Here is a 23719-nt window from a genome sequence, read left to right on the forward strand (position 1 = left end):
CAATCTCCAAGAGAAAACAAACAAATAAACCATGTGCAATTATCAGGGGTCTGGAAAGCTGTCGAAGTCTGACAAGGAAGCAGGAGGTGGAGAGCGCTGGCTTCCTGCTCGCCAACTCACTGCAAAAGCTACAGTGCCAATGACAGGCCTGAGAACACACAGAGCAACAGGTGGCAACAGTCACCACGAGCAACACACATGTGCTAATACCGTCAAGATGGAGTCCCATGGCAGGCTCGACAGCTGTGCTGGACCAGTGGATCATTCCCATAGACAAAACAGAGCTCAAGAGCAAAAACTGTAGAATATAAGGAAACTCTCAAGGCCTAATTGCTCAGCAACAGCTTCTAAAGTTCAACACTAAGAGTGATGTGAGGAAAAAACTAATCACAATCTAAAGATTTTGTGCATCGAAACCATGAACAAAACAAGAAAAATGTGACAGGAAATGGAGGTGAGAATCTGCAGGTCACACATTTTAAGGAGCTCGAGGGAGCACAGCAAGGACTCAGCTGTAACTGCAGAGACAGGCGGTTCAATGGCTAGGAGCACTGGCAGCTCTTGCAGAGGGCCTGGATTCAAGGCCCAGGACCCACACTTACACACAGCTTACAACTACCCGTTAACTCCAGCTCCTGTGGTCTGACGCCCTCTTCTGGTCTCCATAGGCATCTGCATGTGTGTGATGCACAAAACTCATATGGACAAAACATGTACACACAAACAGTAATAAATAACGTATCTTAAAATCTAGCTAGTACACAAACATGACACTCAACAGAATCAGTCAGCACTGGGGAAAGGCAGTCGAAGCCAACACCTCTCTCTGACAGCTGTAAAACAACTGAACACAGAATGGAAAGTCAAGCATTCAGGACCAGAGAGTTAAATGAAGCCCGCAGAGGCTGATTCAGAGCTGATCAGGCATCCAAGCAATTACCTGTACAAGTCTGTTCACTCTGAATGGCTTCAGAGCAAACCACCCTATGTCCACAACACAAGTGGACGAAATGGAAACACCCATCCTTGGGAACATTACTACTCCACTGACATCCACTGACAAATACACAGGGACACTAGCAAAAGCTAGACACACAGACCCCAGAGACAAACATCCAGAGCAGGCAAATCCAGACAGGAAGCAGGTTGGAGGCTGGGGGATGGACAGGGTGAGTGCTGATGGAGACATGTGACCTGTAAGGACTGAAAGTGACAGTTGTACTAATGGTTAGGTAGACTGCATGGCACTGAACTGTACCTTTTTTCTAAGACAGGATTCATGTAGTCCTGAGTATTCTAGAACTGGTTACGCTAACCACGCTGGCCTCAAACTCTGAAATGAGCTGGCTCTGCCTCCCAGTGTTGGGATTACAGGAGGTGCCACTACCACCACCTGGCCCAGAATCATGTACTTTTAGAGTGAATTTGATGGTGTACTTTAAGGTTCATGAATTTCATCTTTATTTTTTAGAAAAGACTACTGTGCATAAAAAAGAAGGGGGGCTGGAGAGATGGCTCAGCAGTTAAGAGCACTGACTGCTCTTCCAGAGGTCCTGAGTTCAATTCCAAGCAACCACATGGTGGCTCACAATCATCTGTAATGGGATTTGATGCCCTCTTCGGGTGTGTCTGAGGACAGCTACAGTGCACTCATATATGTGAAATAAATAAATCTTAAAAAAAAAAAAAAAAGAAGACATAGAAAAGGAATCTCTGGCAGGCCTCAGGTCGTTGGGAAAAAGTGCAGAGCCAAGTGCAGTCTGGTCCAGGGCACTTGTGCAAGCCTGGACCACTGTCCTCACACTGGCTTCCCTGTCTCCCTGTAAAGACATCCGTACTCCCACAATACTGGAGTCACAGTATGTAAGCCAGGCTCGGCAGACTCTATCTAGCTCCGCACACATCTTGTGGGCAGGATCCTGGACACTTGGCACTCACCAGGGACCGCTTTGCCTCAGGCAGGAACTGTCCGAACTCTGACAGTAGGTCCTCCTGACCACGGAAGAGATTGGCCACCTCTGTGAAGACTTCCTCCTCAGACATGCCACGGAATGGACGACCCTTAGTGTGCAGCTGCTCCTTCTGCGTGTGGGAAAAAGAAAAGCAGTGAGCAGGGCCCCAGAGCAGGCACGGGCAGCTGTGCGGATATCAGCCTTGTGCCTAGACTGCAGTGTGTTCTGCTCTCAGCAGCCTGAGCCCTGCCACACTTGTAGGGAGGGTACGATGGGTCTCAGAGCAGTGGGAAGAGGAGGGCACCAAGTAGAAAAGTCTGGTTCCCTTCCAAAGAGGGAACCATGCTTGCTGGATCAGGGACAGTGAGGAGCAGAGCGTGGTTCCCAGTTCATCAACAGACAGAGGTCAGGGAGAGCCAAGGGGTAGGAGGCGAGCAAACCTGGAACTGACAGCAACAGGAAGGCCAGAGACGGGGACAGGGATGCAGAATCCTGTGGACTTTAGGAACAGTGACAGAGCCACACACCTGTGACCTCAGCACTACAGAAGGCTGAGGCAGGAGGGCTGTCAGCACCAGGCTAGGCTGAGTTACAGGCTGAGACACTGTTCTTTAAAAAAAAAATTAAAAAGAAAAAGGACTTTGGTAGAACATGCTGCATTACGCTCAATGTCATTCATGGTCAAGAGAGCAGAGTGCCACACGGCCACAACTTGACAGCAGCACTGCAGCTCACTGCCTGCTCCAGCGAAGGAAGCAGTGTTGTTTGGTTTTTGGTTTTCTTCAGTGTTAGGAATGAACTGAGACCTCACACCTGCTCACTAACCCTGTGAATGGCACCCTCAGCTCCCAGGAAAAAGCCTTGGTGTTTGTGCCTACTAAGGGAAAAGGAAGAAGAACCCTAACCCCAATGTTCCCGAACAGGAGCCAGAACTGAAAGCCGCCCCTCAGTGGAGACCCCGCGCCTATTACAGCAGAACATCCCCACAGACTCGGTGACTCAGAAGAGCCTGGGCGCACTGTGTAGTCCAGGATGCCCTTGGACTCACAGCACTCTTCCTGGCTCAGCATTCTGAATTCTGGATAAAGGTATGTGACACCACATCTGGTTTCAAACCACTGTTTAAAAAGCACAACTTAAGACTGGTTCACGAGGGGTTGGGGATTTAGCTCAGTGGTAGAGCGCTTGCCTAGCAAGCACAAGGCCCTGGTTTCAGTCCCCAGCTCTGAAAAAAAAAAAAAAAAAAAAAAAAAAAAGACTGGTTCACGGTGGCACACGCCTTCAATCCTAGCACTCAAGAGGCAGAGGCGGGGAAATCTCTGCGTCCGAGGCCAGCCTGGTGTGTAGAGTGAGTTCCAAGACATCCAGGGCTTTACAGAGACACTTTGTTTGGGGGGAGAAAACAAAAATCAAAAAGGAATAGCCACCTCTCCATGCCCAGGGACACAGGCAAAGCGAGACTCTAGCACAAAGGTACAAAAACCTTGAGCTGATCCTGCCATGGGAATTGGCAGAGTGCACAGACCTCGGCTGTGGCCTGCACTCTGGGCACGTCCACCAAGCTTCCTTAAGTCACCACCAACCAGCATGGCAGCCTCAGCAGGGTTGCCACACAAGACGGCTAAGGAGCTTATGGTGGGATGTGTCTCGGACAGCCTGGTAGCAAACAGCACCCAGCTGGCTGCTGTGCCCCCGAGAACACAAAACTAAACCAGTACCCACATCTGTGCCCTCCCTGGCAGTACTGCTGTGCTGGGAGCCACAACGTCACCGCCTGAGATTCCCACATCCACACAAGCTGCTCCCCGGGTACACAGTGATGGAGCTGTGCTGTCAAAAGTGGACCATTATTAGGGTTCTGTAAGTTCACAGGGAGCCTAGGTTAACTCTACGATGGTGAACGTGTATGCCAAAAAGAAAAAGTCTTCCTTGCCTTTGCCACTTTATGTGTTGTGTGGTACTGGAGACATAACCCATCATTTTAAGTGGTAGCTGTTGAGTGGCTCAGTTTCCTGTGTAAGAATCGGAGCTGTGTACTTTGACCCCTGGACCCCTCAGGGGCTGTGCCCAACAGTCTTTCTCCCTGCTACGGCACCAGTGGCCTGCACCCCTCTCAACACCCACCTTTCTGTACCTCTACCTCCTCCTGACTCCCCCCAGAACCACACTGAACACTGGGGGTGTGACCTGGCTGAGTTTGGCATGCAGTCAGTGAGTGTGCGGCTAGCTTGTGAGGCCCTGGACTCCACTCTCACCTTCAAACTGCCAAACAATGCCCAGATGCTGTGGTGAGCTGGGCCTCACCTGGTAGGTGTGCAGGATCTCCAGGAAGGACCTGTAGATCTCAGGGTGGTCCAGAAAGCGGGTCTTGATCTTGTTCACATAGCTGATAGCATTGTTGAACTCCACAGAGTCGGACTCCAGGGGCACCTGGCCTCTGTCCTCCTTGTAGGACATCTGCTTGAAGTCCTCCCCACAGTCACCATGGCTATGGGAGTTGTCCTGTGGAACACAGGCAGTGAGTGGCATGGGGCGGCCAGGAGATAGACGCTGCACTGTTTCTGCCTGCTGAAAAGTCTTGTTCCTGTGATCCCATGCACCCCTGGGAGTCAAGTACTTCTTCCTTCTGGAGTCTCCCTAGATCTCCGAGCACTGCAGCTAGAATTGCAGTTTCAACAAAGCCCACCACTATATTCCTGACACTGGAGCTCTCTCTCTCTGAGGCCTAGCGTGCTTCAACTCTGACCAACCTCCTGCCTCAGCCTCCCCAGGTCAGAGGTTTGCTCCAGCAAGTCCTTTCCACTCTGAGAGATTAACATGCAAGGAGAAAGTCACAGATCTTGGACACTGAACCTACTGGAGATACGTGCAGGGTTGTGGGTAACATTGCCATCTTTGCAAGAATGTTCTATGGTGAAAGGGTCTGCTAGCTTCAAGGGAGCATCACAGTGTGCATCTAGCCACAGTTAGTTCAGGGGATTCTCACAACAAAGCCTCTGGATGCTAAGCCCCAGGACAACTCAAGTGAGGGCATTAGTCATCAGAGCATCCTGGGGACATTTTTCTCCAGCTGTAGACACAAACACATCTCTTTCCCTCTGGAATCCTGCTTGGCAGGGAGAACCAGCATCCTGGTGTCTGCTTTTCTAGCAGCAGTTCTAGGGGTGGAACTGCAGTCCAGGTGAGGGTGCCCGAGGATGCAAACAGCTGAGCTGCCAGAGCTCTGTGGGAGGAATGGAGCCCTGGGGAAGGGAGTGGAGCTCAGTGGGAGGAATGGAGCCCTGGGGAAGGGAGTGGAGCTCAGTGGGAGGAATGGAGCTCTGTGGGAGGAATGGAGCCCTGGGGAAGGGAGTGGAGCTCAGTGGGAGGAATGGAGCCCTGAGGGAGGAATGGAGCCCTGAGGGAGGAGTGGAGCCCAGCAGGATGGAACCTCCCCACACTGAATCATTATCATGGTTCTAGTCAGATGACAGCCATGCTCACTGTGATCTTCCAGAACCATCTTTTAGTGACTGATCGACTGTTCTGGCCTCCCTAAGCAGCTCCCTCTTCTGGGCAACAGGCTCACACATGGCGCCCGAGTGGTTATGTGGACAACAGGTAATTTTCCTCACGAGGTTGGAGGCAGAAGGTGTGTAGTGAGACGCCAGCAGCAAGAGCGGAGGCTCCTAAGGAAATGCTCGCCCTGTGTCCTCAAAACTTTTTAAAAGAATGGCAGCACCTCTAATTTAGCACTAGGGAAGCAGAGTTCAAGGCAGCCTGGTCTACAGAGTAAGTTCTAGAACAGCCAGGGTTACACAGAGAAACCTTGTCTCAAGACACCACACATTAAAAAAATAAATATTTAAAATTTAAAATGTCAGCCATATTTAATTAGGGCCCACACAAATGGCTTCATCTGGTCCATGTTTGCTCAAGGTCCTGTCTCTAAATAGTAGTCCCTTGGTACACAAAGGGGACAGGTGCCAGGACCCTCCTTCACAGAATGAAAATGCAGAGGGAGGGCATCGCACAGATGTGTGCAGCTTCCCAAAGCATACACCATCTCCAGGAGTGTCGCACCAATACACTGTCAACAGCGCCACCTTGTGAACTAGGGGATAAAATTACATACAACACAAGCGCAGACTGGGGTGGACCTTAGACCCAGAGCACCCGCCCAGTCCTAAGCCACCCTGTATGCTCAGCATCCCCTTAAAGGTCCCATCTGTGCCAGATCTAAGGCCAACCAGTGCTCTTCTCAGGGACTGTGGCCAAGCCTCAAAACAAGCCTAGGAGGCAGGAGCAGCTACAACAGTGGACATACGCAGTGCTAGAAGCCAAAGCTGAGGACACAGACACTGATTACAAATGTGGGCTAAGACTGAGGAACCTGCCTCCTCACTCAAGGTCACGGGGGTCTGAGTTTGCTCTGGCAAGCCTTGAACTCCCCAGTCACTCAGGGGCATGCTCCAGCACCATATGATCTCTCTGGTTCCCTGAATAAGCCAGGATGGCACACAGAGAGCCAGCCCTCTAGCCAGGGACTCTGCAGAAGGCACTAGATGGTGATAAGGACAGTTACTAACCAATAATCCAACAGAGAATTTTCCTATGGTCCAACAATCACAATCCTATAATCAGATCCAAAACCTAGAAAGGACTCATACACAAACATTCAATGAAGCACCACTCACAAAAGCCAAGAAAAGGAGGAAAAACTCAAAATCCCTAGACAAGTGAAACGTAGTTCACCCAGTGGGACATTTCTGAGGCAAGAAAAGAAACACTGACACACTATGATGTGAGTGTCTGAGGAAACGGCCAGAAGGGGTAACGTACATTCAAGAAATAGATGAGTGCTTGGCAGGGTCTGTTCTTAGGGTGACAGAATGTTCTGGAATTAGTAGTGATACTTGTACAACCATAATACAATTTTCTATTGTGATCTTAGGAAAATATAAAAACCACCACTACACAGCCTACAAGCTGTAGCAGACAGGCCCTGCTGGAACTTTCTACAATAGCTCCATCCTTTTCCCTGCCTGCACGTAGGGTGACTTGTTTACACAGCTAACACTACACTCAGCCTCACACTTGCCCAGAACCATGCAGCTCTCCTGGATATTCAGGAACCTAAATGAGCCAACAGCCAGCCATAGTTGCCAGGGCCTCGTGGCCTCTGCCTCTACCAGAAGGGCCAGTCAGAACCATTGGCACATCTTACCTCACTGATCCCTCACTGTCCTCCCCAACCTCTCAGGGGTTCTGGATTAGCTGATTCCTGGCCATGCAGTGTCCCGTATGCCTGCCTCTCAGCTTCCCTCCAGCCCTACTCTATTTTACAGACAACCCTCCTAATGGCCCCATCCCTCCAAGGTCCTTCCCTATGTGGGTCCAGCTCCCACAAAGTCCCTACTATCAACATTAGGAGTCCTACACCCAAACCCCAAATTAAACAAAGGGCCAGTGTCCAAGGATGTGGTGGTTTGGAATTCATCAGGCCCAAGACACTACCTGTCCTTGTCAAAAAAATCACCAAGCCTCCCCACGGAGGGTGGTAAAGGACCAGCTTCCTGTGAGTATGCAAGACCAGGGACCTACTCTGACTGTCCCCAGGAGCTAGGTGTCCCATCCTCATTTGCCCACTGACAGCTGGTTTCCTACTCCTCCCCTAAAACAGCTCAGTGATGCAGGTAAAGGTCTGCTTCCCCTGAAGAGCTTGGTCAGGAGGGCAGCACCAACACAAGGAATAGCCACTCCTCCCACCTGTGAGTGCCAGTGGGGACACTGAGTCAACAGCGGGAGAAGCTGAGGCTTCCTGAGGGAGAACAGCAGGTGAATGTGCTCCAAGCCCCCTGCTTATGGCAAGGCATGGTTATCTACACCCTCCCTTCACAGGAGGCAGATGAGATAAGGGCTTACTCCGTAGACCAGGCTTGGCTTTGAACTCATGGCAAATCTCCTGAGTGTGAAATGACACCTTGAATCAAAGCACCCAGCTCTGCTTGACCCTGTGTTGTCAACTGGGGCCCTGGTGCTTGTTACCTGGCTTTCAGCAAGGGTATAGGTGGCCCTGCATTAAAAAGGCAGAGGCCCTGGGTGCTATACCACATGCTAGAATACGGAACTCCTCACAAGAACGAATAAGAGCCTGCCACACACATCCCAACAGCTGGGGACTCCCTCAACACCTTTGTCAGCACATATGGGAAGTGTTCAAATGTGGCTGTGAAACCTAACTAATGATATGAAAGGGAGGGCGGGCAGGAGGGAGGGAGGGAGGGAGGGAAAACACACACACAAGAACGCTGCATTTCAAAACTCTAAAGCTGGGTGCTGCGACGGTAAGTGCCTATCATTCCAGCACTCTGGAAGCTAAAGCAGGAGACTGTCTAGTTACAGAGCCAGGTTGGGACACAAAGACCACGTCTCAAATAAGAAAAACAGCATAGACAGAAAAATGGCTGAAGGGGTTGGGGACTTAGCTCAGTGGTAGAGCGCTTGCCTAGGAAGCGCAAGGCCCTGGGTTCGGTCCCCAGCTCCGAAAAAAAGAACCAAAAAAAAAAAAGAAAAATGGCTGAAAATTAGAAATCAGCAGGGTGCTGACATGTGGGGATGTGTAAAGTTTGGAACCCCAAGTTAGAAAGCAAGAAACACCTGGGTCAGAATCCCAATTGAGCACTATCAGGTCATTTGCTGTCCCTAAGATTATGGGGCTCCAGAGTACCCCAAGGGAATGTGACTCAGGACAGGCAGAGGTGTCCTGTTCTTGGATCTAAGACTGTCCTGGTCATCCTTTCTGTAAGTCACAGGGGCTCCTTGGTCACCTAAGCCACCTATGAAGGGAACAGTCCACCCCCATGACTCAAACTCCACTTCCAGCCAGCTCCCATTCCCTGTAGCTTAGCTTTCTAGTGAGTGGGGTCCCGAGTTCTGACATCATGCACGCCCTAGGAACTGCTCGTTCTCTTGACACAGCTCGCACTGCCTGGTCCACAGCCACAGAGTCCAGAAGTTCCGTCTGTTAAGGCACTGACAGTCGCAGTTCCTGGGTTCCAGGTACAGGTGTGAAACGGAAGACGCTGAAATCTCAGTGGCACGTGCCTCTGAAAACTGGGCAGGGCGGGGCTGCAGGAGGCATGGTGATGGGCAGGGCCACCAGAACTTACACAGGAGCCACTTGGAGGGCCTGTGGGGCCACACCACCTTTCCAGAGTCCCTCTCCAACCTCACTGAAAGCCTGTGGTGGCTTCCGTGTCATCCTAGCACTTGAAAGACTGAGGCATGAGGATGAGGTTCTGAGCTACGGTGAGAGTGGCAGTGTGGAGAACTACAGATAGCAGGCTGCAGAGCCCAAGCCTGAGCTGGGAAAATAGCGTTTGGTAATCCTGTGACACAGTGAGAGGAACAGTTATTCCCATGCACACAGCTCAACCACCTCGGTCTTACTGATGGACTGACACAATGGAGCCAAAGAGGCCAGTGCACACTTGGCCTGGTAGGTTTGTTGGGAAACCCTGGAGACCAGATCTCAGCTGCTAGTGATTCAATGACCCTGACATCTCCTCCCTGCATGCCCGCCCCAAGTGCTAGGGATTAAACCCACGCTGAGTGTACTGTCTCACACTGAACCACACTCCAGCCATTACACTGGATGGGACAGCAAAGGCTGGCTCTGTGTTTCTGTCTGGCCGTACACTAGAGAACCTAGAAAAAGAACAGGCTGTACAAAGGCTGCCAGCAACATCAAAAATGTCTAGCTGTCCCTGTGGGTACGACTCTTGAGGTCCACATCACTCAAGCGAAACCTACCTGGTTGCTCAGAGGTGACTGGATGTTCAACTTGCCATTCTTGGGAATGTCTATGCGGTATCCAAGCGGAAGGAAAGCATTAAACCCCACGATGAGGTCAGGGTGCTCATGGAAGAGCTGGGACACACGCCTAATCACGCCGGGGGTGTCAATGCTGGAAAAAAAGAAATGCAAGTGGGCAAGCATCCTGGGAGTTAACTGCACTTGAGATCAGCTCAGCCCAGGATTAGTGGATAGATGACAAAGAAAGTGGGCCCTAATACGTTGTTCTGTTTTTTTCCTTTGGAGACAGGGTTTCTCTGTGTAGCCCTGGCTGGCCTCCATATGCCTGCTTCTGCCTGAGATTAAAGGTTTGCACAACCATGCTCCACTAAATAAATGGGCCCCACCATGTGAGACCACCTGTGACTAGGTCTAGCAAGAACTGTAACTATAACTATATATATATATATTATATATATATATATATAATATATATGTGTGTGTATGTATATATATGTGTGTATATATATGATAAGTTTTGTGTGTGTGCACACACGTGCATGCGTGATGTATATAACTACATAACTGTATCTCCAGGCCTGGGCCCAATTCTGAAAATGTCCCCACGAGTTGGGTGCTGGGCTGAGACTCAACACAGTTCCCCAAGCAATGTGAGAAATTCCCTCATATTTTATGAGTTAGGGAAGGGTGAGGATACATTTTAATTTCTTTTCTAAAGGGAGTGTGTAAACACTGGAGCCTTCAAGTTGGGGACTGGTAAAGTTGGGATGACATGAGTGTCTTCTTCTGGCCTCAGTACCCTGAATGTCCACAAGAAACCAGCCCCGTCCTTCCACACATCCTGAAAGCAGATAGGCAGGTCAGTACCAGGATCTGGGGGAAGTCCACTGACTGACAGTCTGGGTTCTAGCTCCACCCACCTGTCACTAGAGTAAGTTCCTTACCTAAACCAAGTCGCCCCTCCCAGAAGGTTCTAGAAGACATACGCATAACTCAGAGGCAACCAATACACCTAACTGCTACGTGTCTACAAACAGTTCCTTTATACCCACACTGGTTCCGGATTGGTAAGTGCTATGAAAAGCATCTTAGGGACAAGAGTTAAAAAGAGATTGTGCATACCCCTCCTAAGTAATATTTTCTTGCAGTATTAACAAAAGACGCTGCCCAAAACAAACAATCAAAATCTGTACCACCACGTTTATTTTCTGCGTGTACCACAGATCTCAAGTGCAGGTCGACGACTCATAGGAGTCAGTTCTCTCCTCTCTGGGGCTGGAACTCCCAGTGCTCAGGCTTGGTGGTAGGCACTGTTACCCACTAAGACATTTACTCTACCCCAAATCAACATTTTAAAGACACACCCAACACTCCCGGTCCAGGCCTCAATTCCCTAATTCCTTTATTCCTTCCAGGAATCCCTACCAGTTCCTCAGAACTACCTCATCAGGTGAAGGGGCTCCCAGGGCCCTCCAATCCTGTGCGTGATCACCAGCTGTGTAGTTAGTTTGGGGGTTGCAGTGCTCGGCCCACTGCTCCTAGGTGTACAAGGCCCTGTAGATTACCTCTGGCTTTTGAACTCCTTCATGATCTCCAGGAAGCCGTTGTAGGTGGCAGGGTCACTGCCAAAGCGGATCTTCACCTGGTCGAGGTAGGTGAGAGCATCCTCCACCTGCAGGGAACAAGAAGGCCATGGGTGGGCAGGGGTCGGAGGATGCGGAGACTGAGGGCTGGAAGGTCAGGGATAGAGAAGGGGTGGCACCAGGCAGCAGAGGGCCGCGAGGATAACTGCGATGTTCCGGGAAGGACCGACGGCTGACTGGGAGGACCGAGAGCCAGCGGGTAGTCCCGAGGGGCCTCGAGGAGTTCCGGATTGGACCGAGGACTGGCGGGGAAGACCGAAGGGTCTCGGGGAGGTCACGAAATCCCCTGGAAGACCGAGGGGCGGCAAGAGTAACTAAGGGCCAACTAAGAGGACCAAGGATTTTCGGGGCGCACCGTAGGGTCCCGGGGATGACAGGGACCGCAGGAATGACTGAGGGATGTCGAGAAGGACCGCCGCATCTCTGAGAAGTCCGAGGAGCGGCGGGAATGAGTTGTTAGGGGGAAACCGAAGAGCCGCCGCAAAGACCGAAGGATTCCGTGGAAGGGGTGTGGGATCCCCGGGCCCGGGCTGCGCAGAGGGGAGGCCAAGGTGGGGCCGCACGGCGGGGCACCATCCCCGCGGGGGTCTGGATCCCCTGGAGGAGGCGAGGGACATCACTCACGTGCACTGGCAGCTTCTCGTGCCCCCCAGAGCCCGAACGACCCCAGCGGGAGCCACCGAATCCCCGGCCCGCGGAGCCTCCACCGCCTGCGTGCGCCATGTTGGAAGTCAGAGTCGCGTCTGCCCCGCCTCCGCTTGAGTTCAGGTCGCGCTTGCGCGAGCCCCGCCTTCTAGGGGTGGAGACTCCTGGCGTCAATGGGGCGTGTCCGCTCGAGGGACCTGCAGGACAGGCAGGTGATCATTCTCAAACTATGTGCCCTGGGGGTCTGTGGCCACCTGGAAAGCCAAAAGTGATTTTTGTTTCGTTTTGTTGGACAAAAAGAAAGTAAAGCAAAGTTGAAGAATCTTTAAAAATGCATTAATTCTATAAAATTCACATTTCAGCGTGCAGGCTCACCTGTGATCTCAGTACTAGGGAGTCTGGGAGGGGATCACTGAAAGTTCTAACCTAGACTGGGCTACATAGTTAAGACTACGTCTTTCAAAAATCGACAGGTATTGACCTTGTCTCAAAAAGAGAGGGAAAACAAGTATATGTCTGTGTTGACCCAAGACCCAATAGTGATATTTGTAAGGATCTGGTTCTTTCCGGAACAAGTTTCTGAACTTTCTGTGGGGTTAATATAGCGATGGACTGTTAAGTGAGCAGCATCCATTCAAGAGCCACATGGACTGAGTTCTGAGTGTGTGTGTGTGTCTGTGTCTGTGTGTCTGTGTGTATGTATGTGTAAGTAAACTCACTCCTATATATATGTACAGAGGCCAGAGATGGACCTCGCAGCCCTTGTTTTTTGGGGGCAGGATCTCTTACTGAACCTGGAGCTCATTGTCTCCACTTTATATGGTGGCCATGGGTCTGCCCCTAGTCTGGACCCTCCTGCTTGCTTAGAGCAAGTTCTTTATCCACTAACTCCTCTCACAATTCCATTCCTTGATTCTGTTCACAGATGGGCGCAAACCTGGACCATGTGACCTCTGCTTCCAGACTGACTTTATTTTTGCGGGGCTAGGGCTGGGGCCCACTTTAGACAAGTGCTCTACGGGTCTACCTTTCCAACCCTTTATTTTTTTTTTAAATGAGGCCTTATCAGGTTACCCTCCAACTTGCAATCTTGTGGTCATCCTACCTTCACAGATGCCACCATACTTGGCTCCAAATTTCCCCCTGTTTTAAAAGTTTGTATAGGCCTGTAGAAAGAGAAGTCAATGAAGATAGGGCTATTTTAAGACACAGATATACAAGGAAGTCCATCCCAGCTACTGTTTTTAAAATGTAAAACAAGGAAATATACTGCATTTATTTGTGGATAAAGTTAATCAGATACATAATTCTTCCTATATTTTCATATAAAAATGTTCTCTCCCATAAGTATATTTATGGCCGGGCATGATAATGTTGCCTATAAGCCCAGTACTTGACAGGTGTTAGAAGAAGGCTCCCGCAGAGGACCTATCCTTGGTTCTCAATACCTACATGGTGGCTCACGACTGCTTGTAACTCCAGTTTCAGGAGATCTGACACCTTTGTTGGCACACATGGTACACAGAGATACATGCCAATCGAACATTCACATATTCATGAAACCACTTTTAAGTTTAAACAAGGTAGAAAGCAATAGAGGAAACTACCTCATGTGTACTTCCGGCCCCTACATGCATCCATACACAGATGCACACCTATGTGCACACAATAACAAAAACATAAGGACCTAACTAGCTCTCACCCCTTAGCCTCCACTGGCTGCCAGTGCCCTTACACTGTGAGACGTGCTCCCAGCACATGCCAGCCAAATCCAAACTCCAGCAGTCACTGGGGATGTCAAAAGTAATGGGGCTTTATACACGTGCTTATGATCCTGAAAGAGTTGATTTTCTGGCATGCACGGTGACCAGCGATTAAGCAGTAGTGACAGAATCCTAGGGCAAGCTGGCTAGCCAGGATGACTGCATTGGCTAGGTTAAGCAACTGAAAACTGTTAGTTTTGTGTCATTTGGGAAGAGAGAACCTCAACCAAGAAAATGCCTCCATCAAATTGGACTCGGGAAAGTCTGCAGGGGCCTTTTCTTGATTAATAGTTGATGTGTGAGGCTCCAACCCACTGTGGGTGCTGCCAATCCTGGGCTGCTGGTCCTGCTGAGTTTAAGAAAGCAGGCTGAGCAAGCCATGGGGAGCAAGGCCATAAGCAGCACCCTCCATGGTCTGTTTCAGATCCCACCTTGTCCTGCCATCCCTCAGTGAAGGGTTAGGATATCAAACTGTGAGTTGGAGTAAACACCTCCCCCCACCTGCATTCTGCCTCCTGTCATGGTGTTTCATCACAGCAACAGAAACCCAAGGACAGTAAGAGACCCTGAGGTATGTAGTGGTCAAGGTAGACACCTAAGGCTAACTTGTGACCTCCAGGTGAATACTCACATGAGTGCACATGATCTCATGAACATGAGGCTAAACATACAGATGAGACAGACAGACAGACAGAGACAGAGAAGCTAGTCATGGTTATGCCCACTTGCACCCCAGTACTCTGAGGTAGCTGAGGCAGGAGAATCATTAGTTTGAGGTCAGCCTGGGGTACAGAGACACCATCTCCAAGCTTTAGCCCCAGCAAAGAGGAAGGAGAGGATACCAGGTAGGCCTAGCCTCAGAGTCCTGACAGAAGGTGTTAGCCTTCCGGTCAGTGGCAGAAGAGAGCATCAAGCCTCCCGGCTAGCTCCCAGGGACAAGCAAGTCCCTGGGAACCAAGGTCTGGCCTTGAGCTGAGGACCTGGAGGAGCTGACATCCTGTGAGATACGGCACAAAGGGCCCCGTGACACTGTGCAGGATTGTTGGCCCACAGGAACAATCAGATAAAAACATGGTGGCTCTGGACAGATCTTGCAACAATTCGTTACTGAGCAACAAAGAACTAATTTAGCCCCCAAGTCCTTGCCCCAGAAAGCTTCTTCCCAGGGTGCCCACCAACTGCTGAGTCAGAGCTCCTGTTTCTCTACACAAACCCTGCTCTGCCCAGGGAGAAGGGCTCACTATGAGGGGCTGATTGTGTGGAGCAGGAAGATTGGGGAGCAAGTCCCTTGGAACTTCCTCTCAATGTGACTGTGAAGGAGAAACTGATCAAAAAAAAAAAAAAATTGAAGCTAAGCACCATGGCTTATGCTTGTAAGAGACTGAGGCAGGAGGATTACCATGAGTTTCAGGTAATCTTAAACTACATAAAGAAGTTCAAGGCCAGCCTGGTCTACACAGAGAATTCTAGGACAGCCAAGGCTACACTGAAAAACCCTGTCAAACAAACAAACAAACAAACAAAGGACAATAAAAGAAGATTGAAACTTGAGGGCCTTTGAGATGGTTCAGTGGGTTAAAGGTGTTTGCTTCCAAGCCTGGTGATGTGAGTTCAATCCTCCAGCCTAACACAGTGAGTGAGTCCTGCAAGCTGTCCTCTGACCTGACCTACATACGCATGCCGTGCCGCACACCCAGTGTCTTAGTCACTGTTCTGTTGCTTCGAAGAGATGCCATGACCGCCGTCACACTTATAAAAGGAAGCATGTAATCGGGGCTGGCTCTCAGTCTCAGAGCCTTCATCCACCATCACTGTGGTGGGAACGTGGCTGCAGGTAGACAGCCATGGTGCTAAACTTTGGAAATCTCAATGACAGCAAGATCACACCTCCTAACCCTTCAAATCCTTTCAAACAATTCTACCCCCTTATAAGGAAGCATTCAAGATTGTGGGGGACATTCTTATTCAAACCAGCACACCCAGGCACACATATGCACGCACCACCCCTAAAAAATGTAAACATAATCTAAACTTTTTGTTTGGGGTCAAGGAGATGACTTGGTGGGTAAATCGTGTACTACAGAAGTATGAAGAGCTGAGTTCAAATCCCACACATCCACATAAAGCAAGAAACGGTTGCTGAAGTCTGTCTTCCCAGCATTCCTGAGGAAGTTGAGCATGGAGACAGGAAACCTGGATCCTGACAGGCTAACCTGGGATACACAAGAACCCCTCTCACAAGAACACATAAGAGTCCAGGCTCCTCTGGCAGAGGACTGGTTCAGTTCCCAGCCCCTGTGTAAGGTGGCTTACCACCATCTGTAATAGGGAATCAGGCACCCTTGTCTGGCCTCCACAAGCACCAGCACTCAAGTGTACCCACACAATTAAAAAATAATACATCATGGGCTGGAGAGATGGCTCAGCGGTTAAGAGCACTGACTGCTCTTCCAGAGGACCTGGGTTCAAATCCCAGCACCTACGTGGTGGCTCACAGCTGTCTGTAACTCTAATCCTGGAGATCTGAACCTCTTCTGGCCACTATGGGCACTATACACACGTGATACATAGACAAAAAAACCTACACACACAACAAAATAAATTTAAAATTTTAAAAAGAGAAGAATTCTTGCTGCTCTCATAGGTGACACAAGTCCCGTTGCCAGCACACGAAGTAGCTCACAGCTGCCTGTTACTCCAGTTCCAGGGGATCCAACTCACCCTCTTCTGGCATTTGGGCATGGCACTACAGTGCACAAACCACACAGGCGCGCACACACGCGTGCGCGCGCACACACACACACACACAGAGTTTAAAAAATAATAAAAATTAAAAATCTTTGAGCCAGGTGTGGTGGTGCGTTCCTTTACTCCCAGCACTCAGAATACAGAGGCAGGTGGATCTCTGTGATTTCAAGGCCAGGCTAAGTCTATATAAGGCCAGTCCAAACCAGTCATGGCAACATAGAGAGAGCCAGTCTCAAAAAAACCAAATCTATGGGAAAACAGAGTGAACGGAATATATATACTAAAGGCTTACTGGTTTCGATCACTGTGTTGGGTCGTTGGCTGTGCCTTGAGTCTCATACCTGAGGTGGGTGTCTTGCAGGCACCCCGGAGACGGCTCAGCTCCTCCTCGTGTAATTAGTTACACCTTGGGGATGAATCCATTGTGTGTGGTTCAGCTTTCTGAGCCTGTGAAAATATATCCATGGTATTCAATCCAAAAATAGAGTACATTTAAGAAAAAAATTTTTTCAGAGCTGAGGACCGAACCCAGGGCCTTGCGCTTACTAGGCAAGCGCTCTACCACTGAGCTAAATCCCCAACCCCTATTTATTTATTTTTTTAATTGTGTGTATGGGAGTCAGTTCTCTCCTCCCGCCGTGTGGGTTCTGAGGCCCAAAATCAGGTCATCAGGCTTGGTGGCAAGTGCTTTTACCCACTGAGCTGTCTTCATGGCCTGAAAGATTCATTTCGACTCCACATCTTACTGGTTTTTTTTTTTTTTTTGAAGTGGGACAGTTGTTGCCCCTCCATGTAGACCAGGCTGGCCTCGAACTCACAGAGATCCATCTGCTTCTGCCTCCAGGGTGATGGGATTAAAGGCGTGTGCTGCCTTACCTTTGTTTTTGGGTTCACGGCAGGCAGCATAAAGTGGTCCCAGCTGCCCATCTCTTGGTATCCCAGAAAGAGAGAGGAAGAGACCAGTGTCCTTCAGTGTCCCCCAGTGTCATGTAACCCAACTTCCTCCCACAAGACCTGGCCTCCTATAGGTTCCCCTTCCTCCCAGGGGAGCATCCTGGAGAAATAGCTCCCTTTCCTTTCAGTTTTTAGGTTTTTCGGGACAAAAACCCCACTGTGCAGCTCAGGTTAACCTCAGACAACAGCTCTCCTCTTGCCTCGGCCTTGCTGGTTGTAGCAGAGTACATCACCACACCCAAACGAAGGCTTTGTACGTAGGCTTTTGGTGCACATCTCAGATCCATACCATAGCAGTACACAAACCCCCTGTTCTCGAGAGCATTTGTGCTGGGGTCCTGTCAGGTTTATAAAGGATTCAAACACCTCTGGTAGGCTGAGGCTTGCCTTGAGTCCTCCAGTGTAGGGCTGGATTAGGGGTGGGCCCCTGCCTATAATCCCCCAGTGAAGGGCAGGGGGCCTGGCTCAGGTAGTCCCTGACTAGTGTATAGAAGAGAGAGGTTCCATCCATAACACCCCTACCCCACACACACACCCTAAAATAGAATTTAATATCAATTCATCATGTTAATAACTCAAGAGCCAGAGAGGCGATGTCACCGTCCTGTTTAGGGTAGTTTTCTCTGTGGTCTGAGAGTGATTGTTGAAAACAGTCTGTGTTCCAGGATAAGTGACATAAGTGATGTGGTCGCCTCCATACATGAGAGTGTAAGGCGGGGACAGGAATGCTCCACCCTTGCTGCGGGTCGGTACAGCCTGAAGGACAGTTTCTTCTTTATTACATTTTTTTATTTTTCCAGACAGGGTATCATGCTGAAACTCACTCTATAGTCCAGGATAGCCTTGAATGCTGGGAGGAAACCTGTTATAGGAAACTACTTAGCTGGGTGTGATGGTCTTTAGTCCCAGCACTCTAGAGGCAGCCGCAGGAGATCTCTGTCTGACCCACGTGTGAGTTCCAAGGCAGCCAGTGTTACGTAAATTCTGTCTCAGCACAAATAAACCCAGACAAAAAGAAAATTTATCAAAAACAAAACAAAGAAAAATGAAGAAAAGAAAGAAAAGGTAATGTGAACACAATGGTTAAGTCTCTTTGTGGACTTGACTCCCCTGCCCCACACACACACACCCACACCCCACACCCCCGGTGAGTTGCCTAGGAGACACTCCTCTGCTTGTCTAAGAGGCCTGTTTCCAGGGGCCTGGCTTGAATAGAAAAGAGGAGAGTGAGAAAGCCAGCTACGTGTTTGTTCTACTCTTCTGCCCAAATGTGAACCACTGCCCAGAGCCGCTCCTCAGGCCGTGAGCTGAAATAAGCCCTCTCTCTGGATAGCAGTGGAGGCAGGGGACTCTTGTGACTCAAGAGAAACCAACTTCACCTGTCTGGGGAAACTGGAACTGCTCACTGCTGGGGAGGACACTCTGGGCAGGAAGGGTTTCAGGCCAGCCCCATGTCTGCTGGAACAATTAGTAGCATTCTACAGAGGAAGGGCCCCTGCACTGGGTCCAGAGGGTCGGGCCTCCTGGGAGGAAGACACTGCTTAGAACAGTGCAAATTCAGTGGGGAGGAGACAGCACAGGGCTTCCCAGCTCCCAACGGGCACCCAGGGAAGTGTTTTCCCAGGGTCAGCCTGAGGCACACAAAGGCAGGTACCCGATGAGCATCCTGACTGGTGGCAGCAATCATGTGGTACTGGTTTTGTTGGCATATCGGGATCAGAAGGCCAGGCAGTATGTAGGATGGTCAGGTTCCTGGAAGAAGGCATCGGAGAGACCACTGCGGGAAGCTGTGGAGGTGAGCCCTGCGTTGCCATGGAGACCCAGGAGTTTACTTTTTTTATTACATTTCTTTCCTCAGCAGCCATGTGTGCACAATGGTGTGCCTGCCAGAGTGCAAGTGTGGAGGTCAGATGAGAACCTGCGGGCGTCTGTTCTCTCCTTCTACCATGTAAGCCTCAGGGATCTAATGCATCTCCTCAGACTTGGCAGCAAATGCCTTCACCCACTGAGCCATCTTGTCAGCCCAGACCCCAGGACTTTGAAGGTGCCAAGACCATAGTATATTTCCCAAGGAAAGATGTAGATGGGCAGAACTGGCCCAAGAGAGAGGCTATGTGTGCAGCAAGTGGACTGTTGGGGCCCAGATGCTGGCCCAAGAGCTTCAGGTACAGAACACCACATTTCAGGATTTGGTATTTCCTGGCCGGCTCCTGTCTCGCTTTGATCTGATTTTGATCCACTCATTCTTTCCTATTTTAACCTGTGCCCTTAGAATTTGAAAGGTTGGTTGTGTGAGACAGGTCTTGCTCACTGCGTAGACCAGGCTGGCCTCATACATATTGAAACATGACTTCCCTTATATTATTTGACACAGTTCACAGTTAAGGGGGTGCTGGAGCCTCAGGAGAGGCTTCTGAACAATGTTAGAACTGTTGGGAGCTTGAGGGGCTGGTGAAAGGGCTCGGTGTGTAAAGGAGCCTGCTGCCAAGCCTGACCCCACTGAGTTTGATCCCCAACAGCCACTTGGTGGGGAAAAAAAAATCAAGTCTTACAAGCTGTCCTCCATGATCCACATTACATCACAGCAGTGTGCACTGTACTTCCTGCCCCTGCACACAAATAAAGTTATTTTTTAACACATTCAGAGACAGGCCAAATGCGCCTTGCATTATGAGACAGCCAAGAAGCCTTAAGGACAGGGCAGGCTGCTGCGATGTGCCAAGTTGGCAAAGAGTAGACTAACCCTGGGTAATCTTCAGTCACCCTGACTAGATTTGGACTCCCTTGGGAGTCTGCGAGAGCATTTCCAGGGAACTTTGACTGAGGACAGACTCACCATGAACGGGGTGGCACCTTGGCTTGAACCAGAGATCTAGAATGAACTTTAAACAACAAAGTATCTGTCCCGATGTGAGCCGAGAGCATCTGCCCCTCTTTGCGTCATGATGGACTGGAACTGCAACCCTAAGGCCAAAGAAACCCTTCCTCTTTTAAATTGCTGTCAGGTGTTTGCCTCACAGCAACTAAATTACCCTGGAATGGCCAGCTGCCTGCCGTGGGCTCGGTGAGCATAGTCTGTGTACAGGCATGTGAGCATAGTCTGTGTACAGGCATGTTTTCATCCACGGCACCCACGGGAGCCGGGCTCACAGTCTGACGTTCACGCAGCAGCAGAAACCGCTAACATGCTTCCACCCTGTGCTCCCCCAAGTCACCAACCCGGAACATAGTTCATAATTAAATCTCCTTCAGGCTGTTGCAGTGAACAGAATTTTATTTTGTTTTGTTTTGTTTCTGAGACAGGGTCTTGCTATGTAGAACAGGCCGGCCTCAAACTTACAGAGATCCTCCTGCCTCTGGCTCCCAAGACAGGGATTAAATGCTTGCATGACCATGCCCCAGACATTGGAATTTTAGACCAGAAGCAGTGCATCAAAACCTTCCCTGATATAATGTCCGGGATTCATGGGAAAGTCTTAACAAAAGAAGTGGCCTTTTTTCCGAGTCAGGAGCTCTCTGCTCAAGCTAGAGGCTCTTCCGTTAAACAGAGAAGGTATGGCTGGAGACTCCTAAACCAGCAGTCACCAACACCAAAGTGGATGGACAAAGAACACGGCACACTCATGGGATAGTGTGCAGTCTTAGAGGAGAGCGTGAGAGACTGTCGTTTGTAGCAAGACAGACGGAACAGAAGGACATCATGTCCAATGAGTAAGTCATCCGCACAGTGACAAACCCCATTCCCTCTCATACCCCCGACTTAAAAGGTTACAGAATTGCGAGGACCAGCTTGGGACAGAGACAAAGGTGGATAAAAAGACCACGTTTGATGAATGCGTGCTACATGCATGCTGAAAATATCTTGTGGGTCCTCATTAATATACACAGTTAATACATGTTAGTAAAAAAAAGTATTTAAAAAATCTCAAAGGAGTTATTGCTCAATGCACTTGTGCATAGATTTTTAAATTACAGCTTAAAATAGACCTTTAATTTTATCGTTATATTATTACTGTTACTATTAGTGTGTGTAGTGTGTGTACGAGTGCGTGGTGGGGGTGTTATCACCATGGTGTTGGCCTTAGTGAATGTGTGGAGTCAGAGCAACTCTGAAGTCAGTTCTCTACTTCCACCCTCTGGGTGTCAGGGACTGAACTCAGCCAATCAGGATTGAGTAGCAAGTGCTGTTACCCGCTGAGTCAGCTCCCTGGCCCATAATTTTTAAAATGTTGATCTTGTGTGAGAGTGTGTGTGTGTGTATGTTTGTGCACATGTGTGTGTGTGTTTGTGTGTGTGTATGTGTTTATGTGTGTGTGGTGTGTTTGTGTGTGTGGTGTGTTTGTGTATGTGTGTGTGTGTGTGTTTGTGTGTGTGTGTGTATGTGTGTGTGTGTGTGTGTATGTGTATGTGTGTGTGTGTGTGTGTATGTGTATGTGTGTGTATGTATGTGTGTGTATTTGTGTGTGTATGTGTGTGTGTATGTTTGTGTGTGTTTGTGAGTATGTGTGTGTGTGTGTGTTCATGTGTGTGTGTGTGTGTGTTGTGTTTGTGTGTGTGTGTGTGTTGTGTGTTTGTGTGTGTGTGTTTGTGTGTTTGTGTGTGTGTGTGTGTGTGTGTGTGTGTGTGTGTGTGTGTGTGTGTGTGTGTGTGTGTGTGTGTGTGTGTGTGTGTGTGTGTGTGTGTGTGTGTGTGTGTGTGTGTGTGTGTATGTGTGTGTGAGTGTGTGTGCGTGTGTGTGTGTCACCTGATGTGGAGGCTAGGATGACTCACACTGCTGAGTCACACTTCTTTTGTTGTTCGTGGTTTTGGAGACAAGGTTTTTCTGTATATTCCTGGCTGTTCCTGAACCTACTTTGTAGATCAGGCTGGCCTTGATCTCACAGAGATCCTCCTGCCTCTGCCTCTCAAGTGCTGGGATGAAAGGTGTGTACAACCTCCACTTACCATGACCAGTTTTTTTTTTTTTTAATAAAATTTGACACTAACATTTTCAGGATTGCTAAACCCTTACTTGGGAAATAACTGAACACGGTATCTTCAACGGCACCCCCCCCCTTGTTTTGAAGCTGGAACATGGCTGAGCAGTAGAGCCCCTTCCTGGAATCCCCCAGTGAGGGCTGGGGCACGGCTCATGGTATAGTGCTTGCCTCCGAGTTCTGGTTCTGTATCCAACACAGAGAGCCAAGCTGTTTTCTACTGCTGCTTTTGCTGACTCTGTCTAGTGTCCTCCCGTGGAGTAAAGGAGGGCTCTCGCCTCTAACATCTGACTGGAGCAAGGCTCCAGCATTGGACAGGCTGTGGGCACTGTGGAGAGAGCCCCTTCAAGGCAAAGGGTCTGACAGCAAAGCAGGTGGATGCTAGCATGTCCTGATGTGTCATGGAACAGAGTGAGCCAAGCATCTTAGCTGGGCGTAGTGGCCATGACTATTGTCCAAGCTGGAAATGGAAGCAGGACTGCACCAGCACTTTTGGCTACACATGGGAGGCCGGTATGGGTGTCATGCATGTGCATGTGCACCTGGGCACGCATGGGAGTACATGTGCATGTGTATCTGAAGGCATGAGGTTGAGTCAGGAATAATCACCGACTTCTCTTCTACCTTATTCATTGAGTCAGGATCTCTTAATCAAATCCAGAGCTCGCTGATGTGTCTGGCTAGCCAGAATGTTCAGGATCCTGTGACCTTGTTAGCTTTAATTTCCCATAGCCCAGAGTCACCTGAGAAGCACATCTTAATTGAAGCGTTGCCCAGATCAGATTGGTCTGTGGATCTGTCCATGGGGCAGTGTCTTGACTGTTAACTGATGGTGGACGGAGCCCGTTGTGAGTGGCACCACTCCCTGGGCACATGGTTCTGGGGCTTAAGAAAAAGCTTAGCTAGTCAGGAGAAAGGCAGAAACCACATCCTCCGTGGTTCGGGCTTGTGGCTTGAATGAGAATGGCTCCCATAGGCAGGCATGTACATTTGAGTGTTCAGCCACCAGGGAGTGGAACTGTTTGACAGGATTCTCATGATAAATCCCCCAGCTATTCCTGCAGCACCATGTGTGCCCTGTATGCCACCAGGCTCCCTGCTGTGATGACAGTGGACTAAGCCTCTGAAACTATAAACAAGCCCCCCACTCATACACATTAACTGCTTTGCCGTGGCTGTGGTCTCTTGACGATCACAATGGAACATGGCTGAGATACTATGGCCCAGTGAGTCTCCTAGTC

At 49.7% G+C, this 23719-nt stretch overlaps 1 protein-coding gene across 1 annotated transcript in view; it reads right to left on the bottom strand.

Moving 5' to 3' along the window:
* Positions 1–12200, bottom strand: part of Sin3b (SIN3 transcription regulator family member B) — a 43652-nt gene extending 31452 nt beyond the window's left edge. The window contains 5 exon segments of the mRNA XM_032918583.1: positions 1939–2082; positions 4257–4454; positions 9747–9900; positions 11315–11421; positions 12017–12200. Coding sequence (XP_032774474.1) covers positions 1939–2082; positions 4257–4454; positions 9747–9900; positions 11315–11421; positions 12017–12115 — 702 coding nt within the window. The 5' untranslated portion in view covers positions 12116–12200.
* Between the last annotated feature and the right edge of the window lie 11519 nt (positions 12201–23719).

Source organism: Rattus rattus, chromosome 13 (assembly GCF_011064425.1).
Source record: "Rattus rattus isolate New Zealand chromosome 13, Rrattus_CSIRO_v1, whole genome shotgun sequence".
NCBI lineage: Eukaryota > Metazoa > Chordata > Mammalia > Rodentia > Muridae > Rattus > Rattus rattus.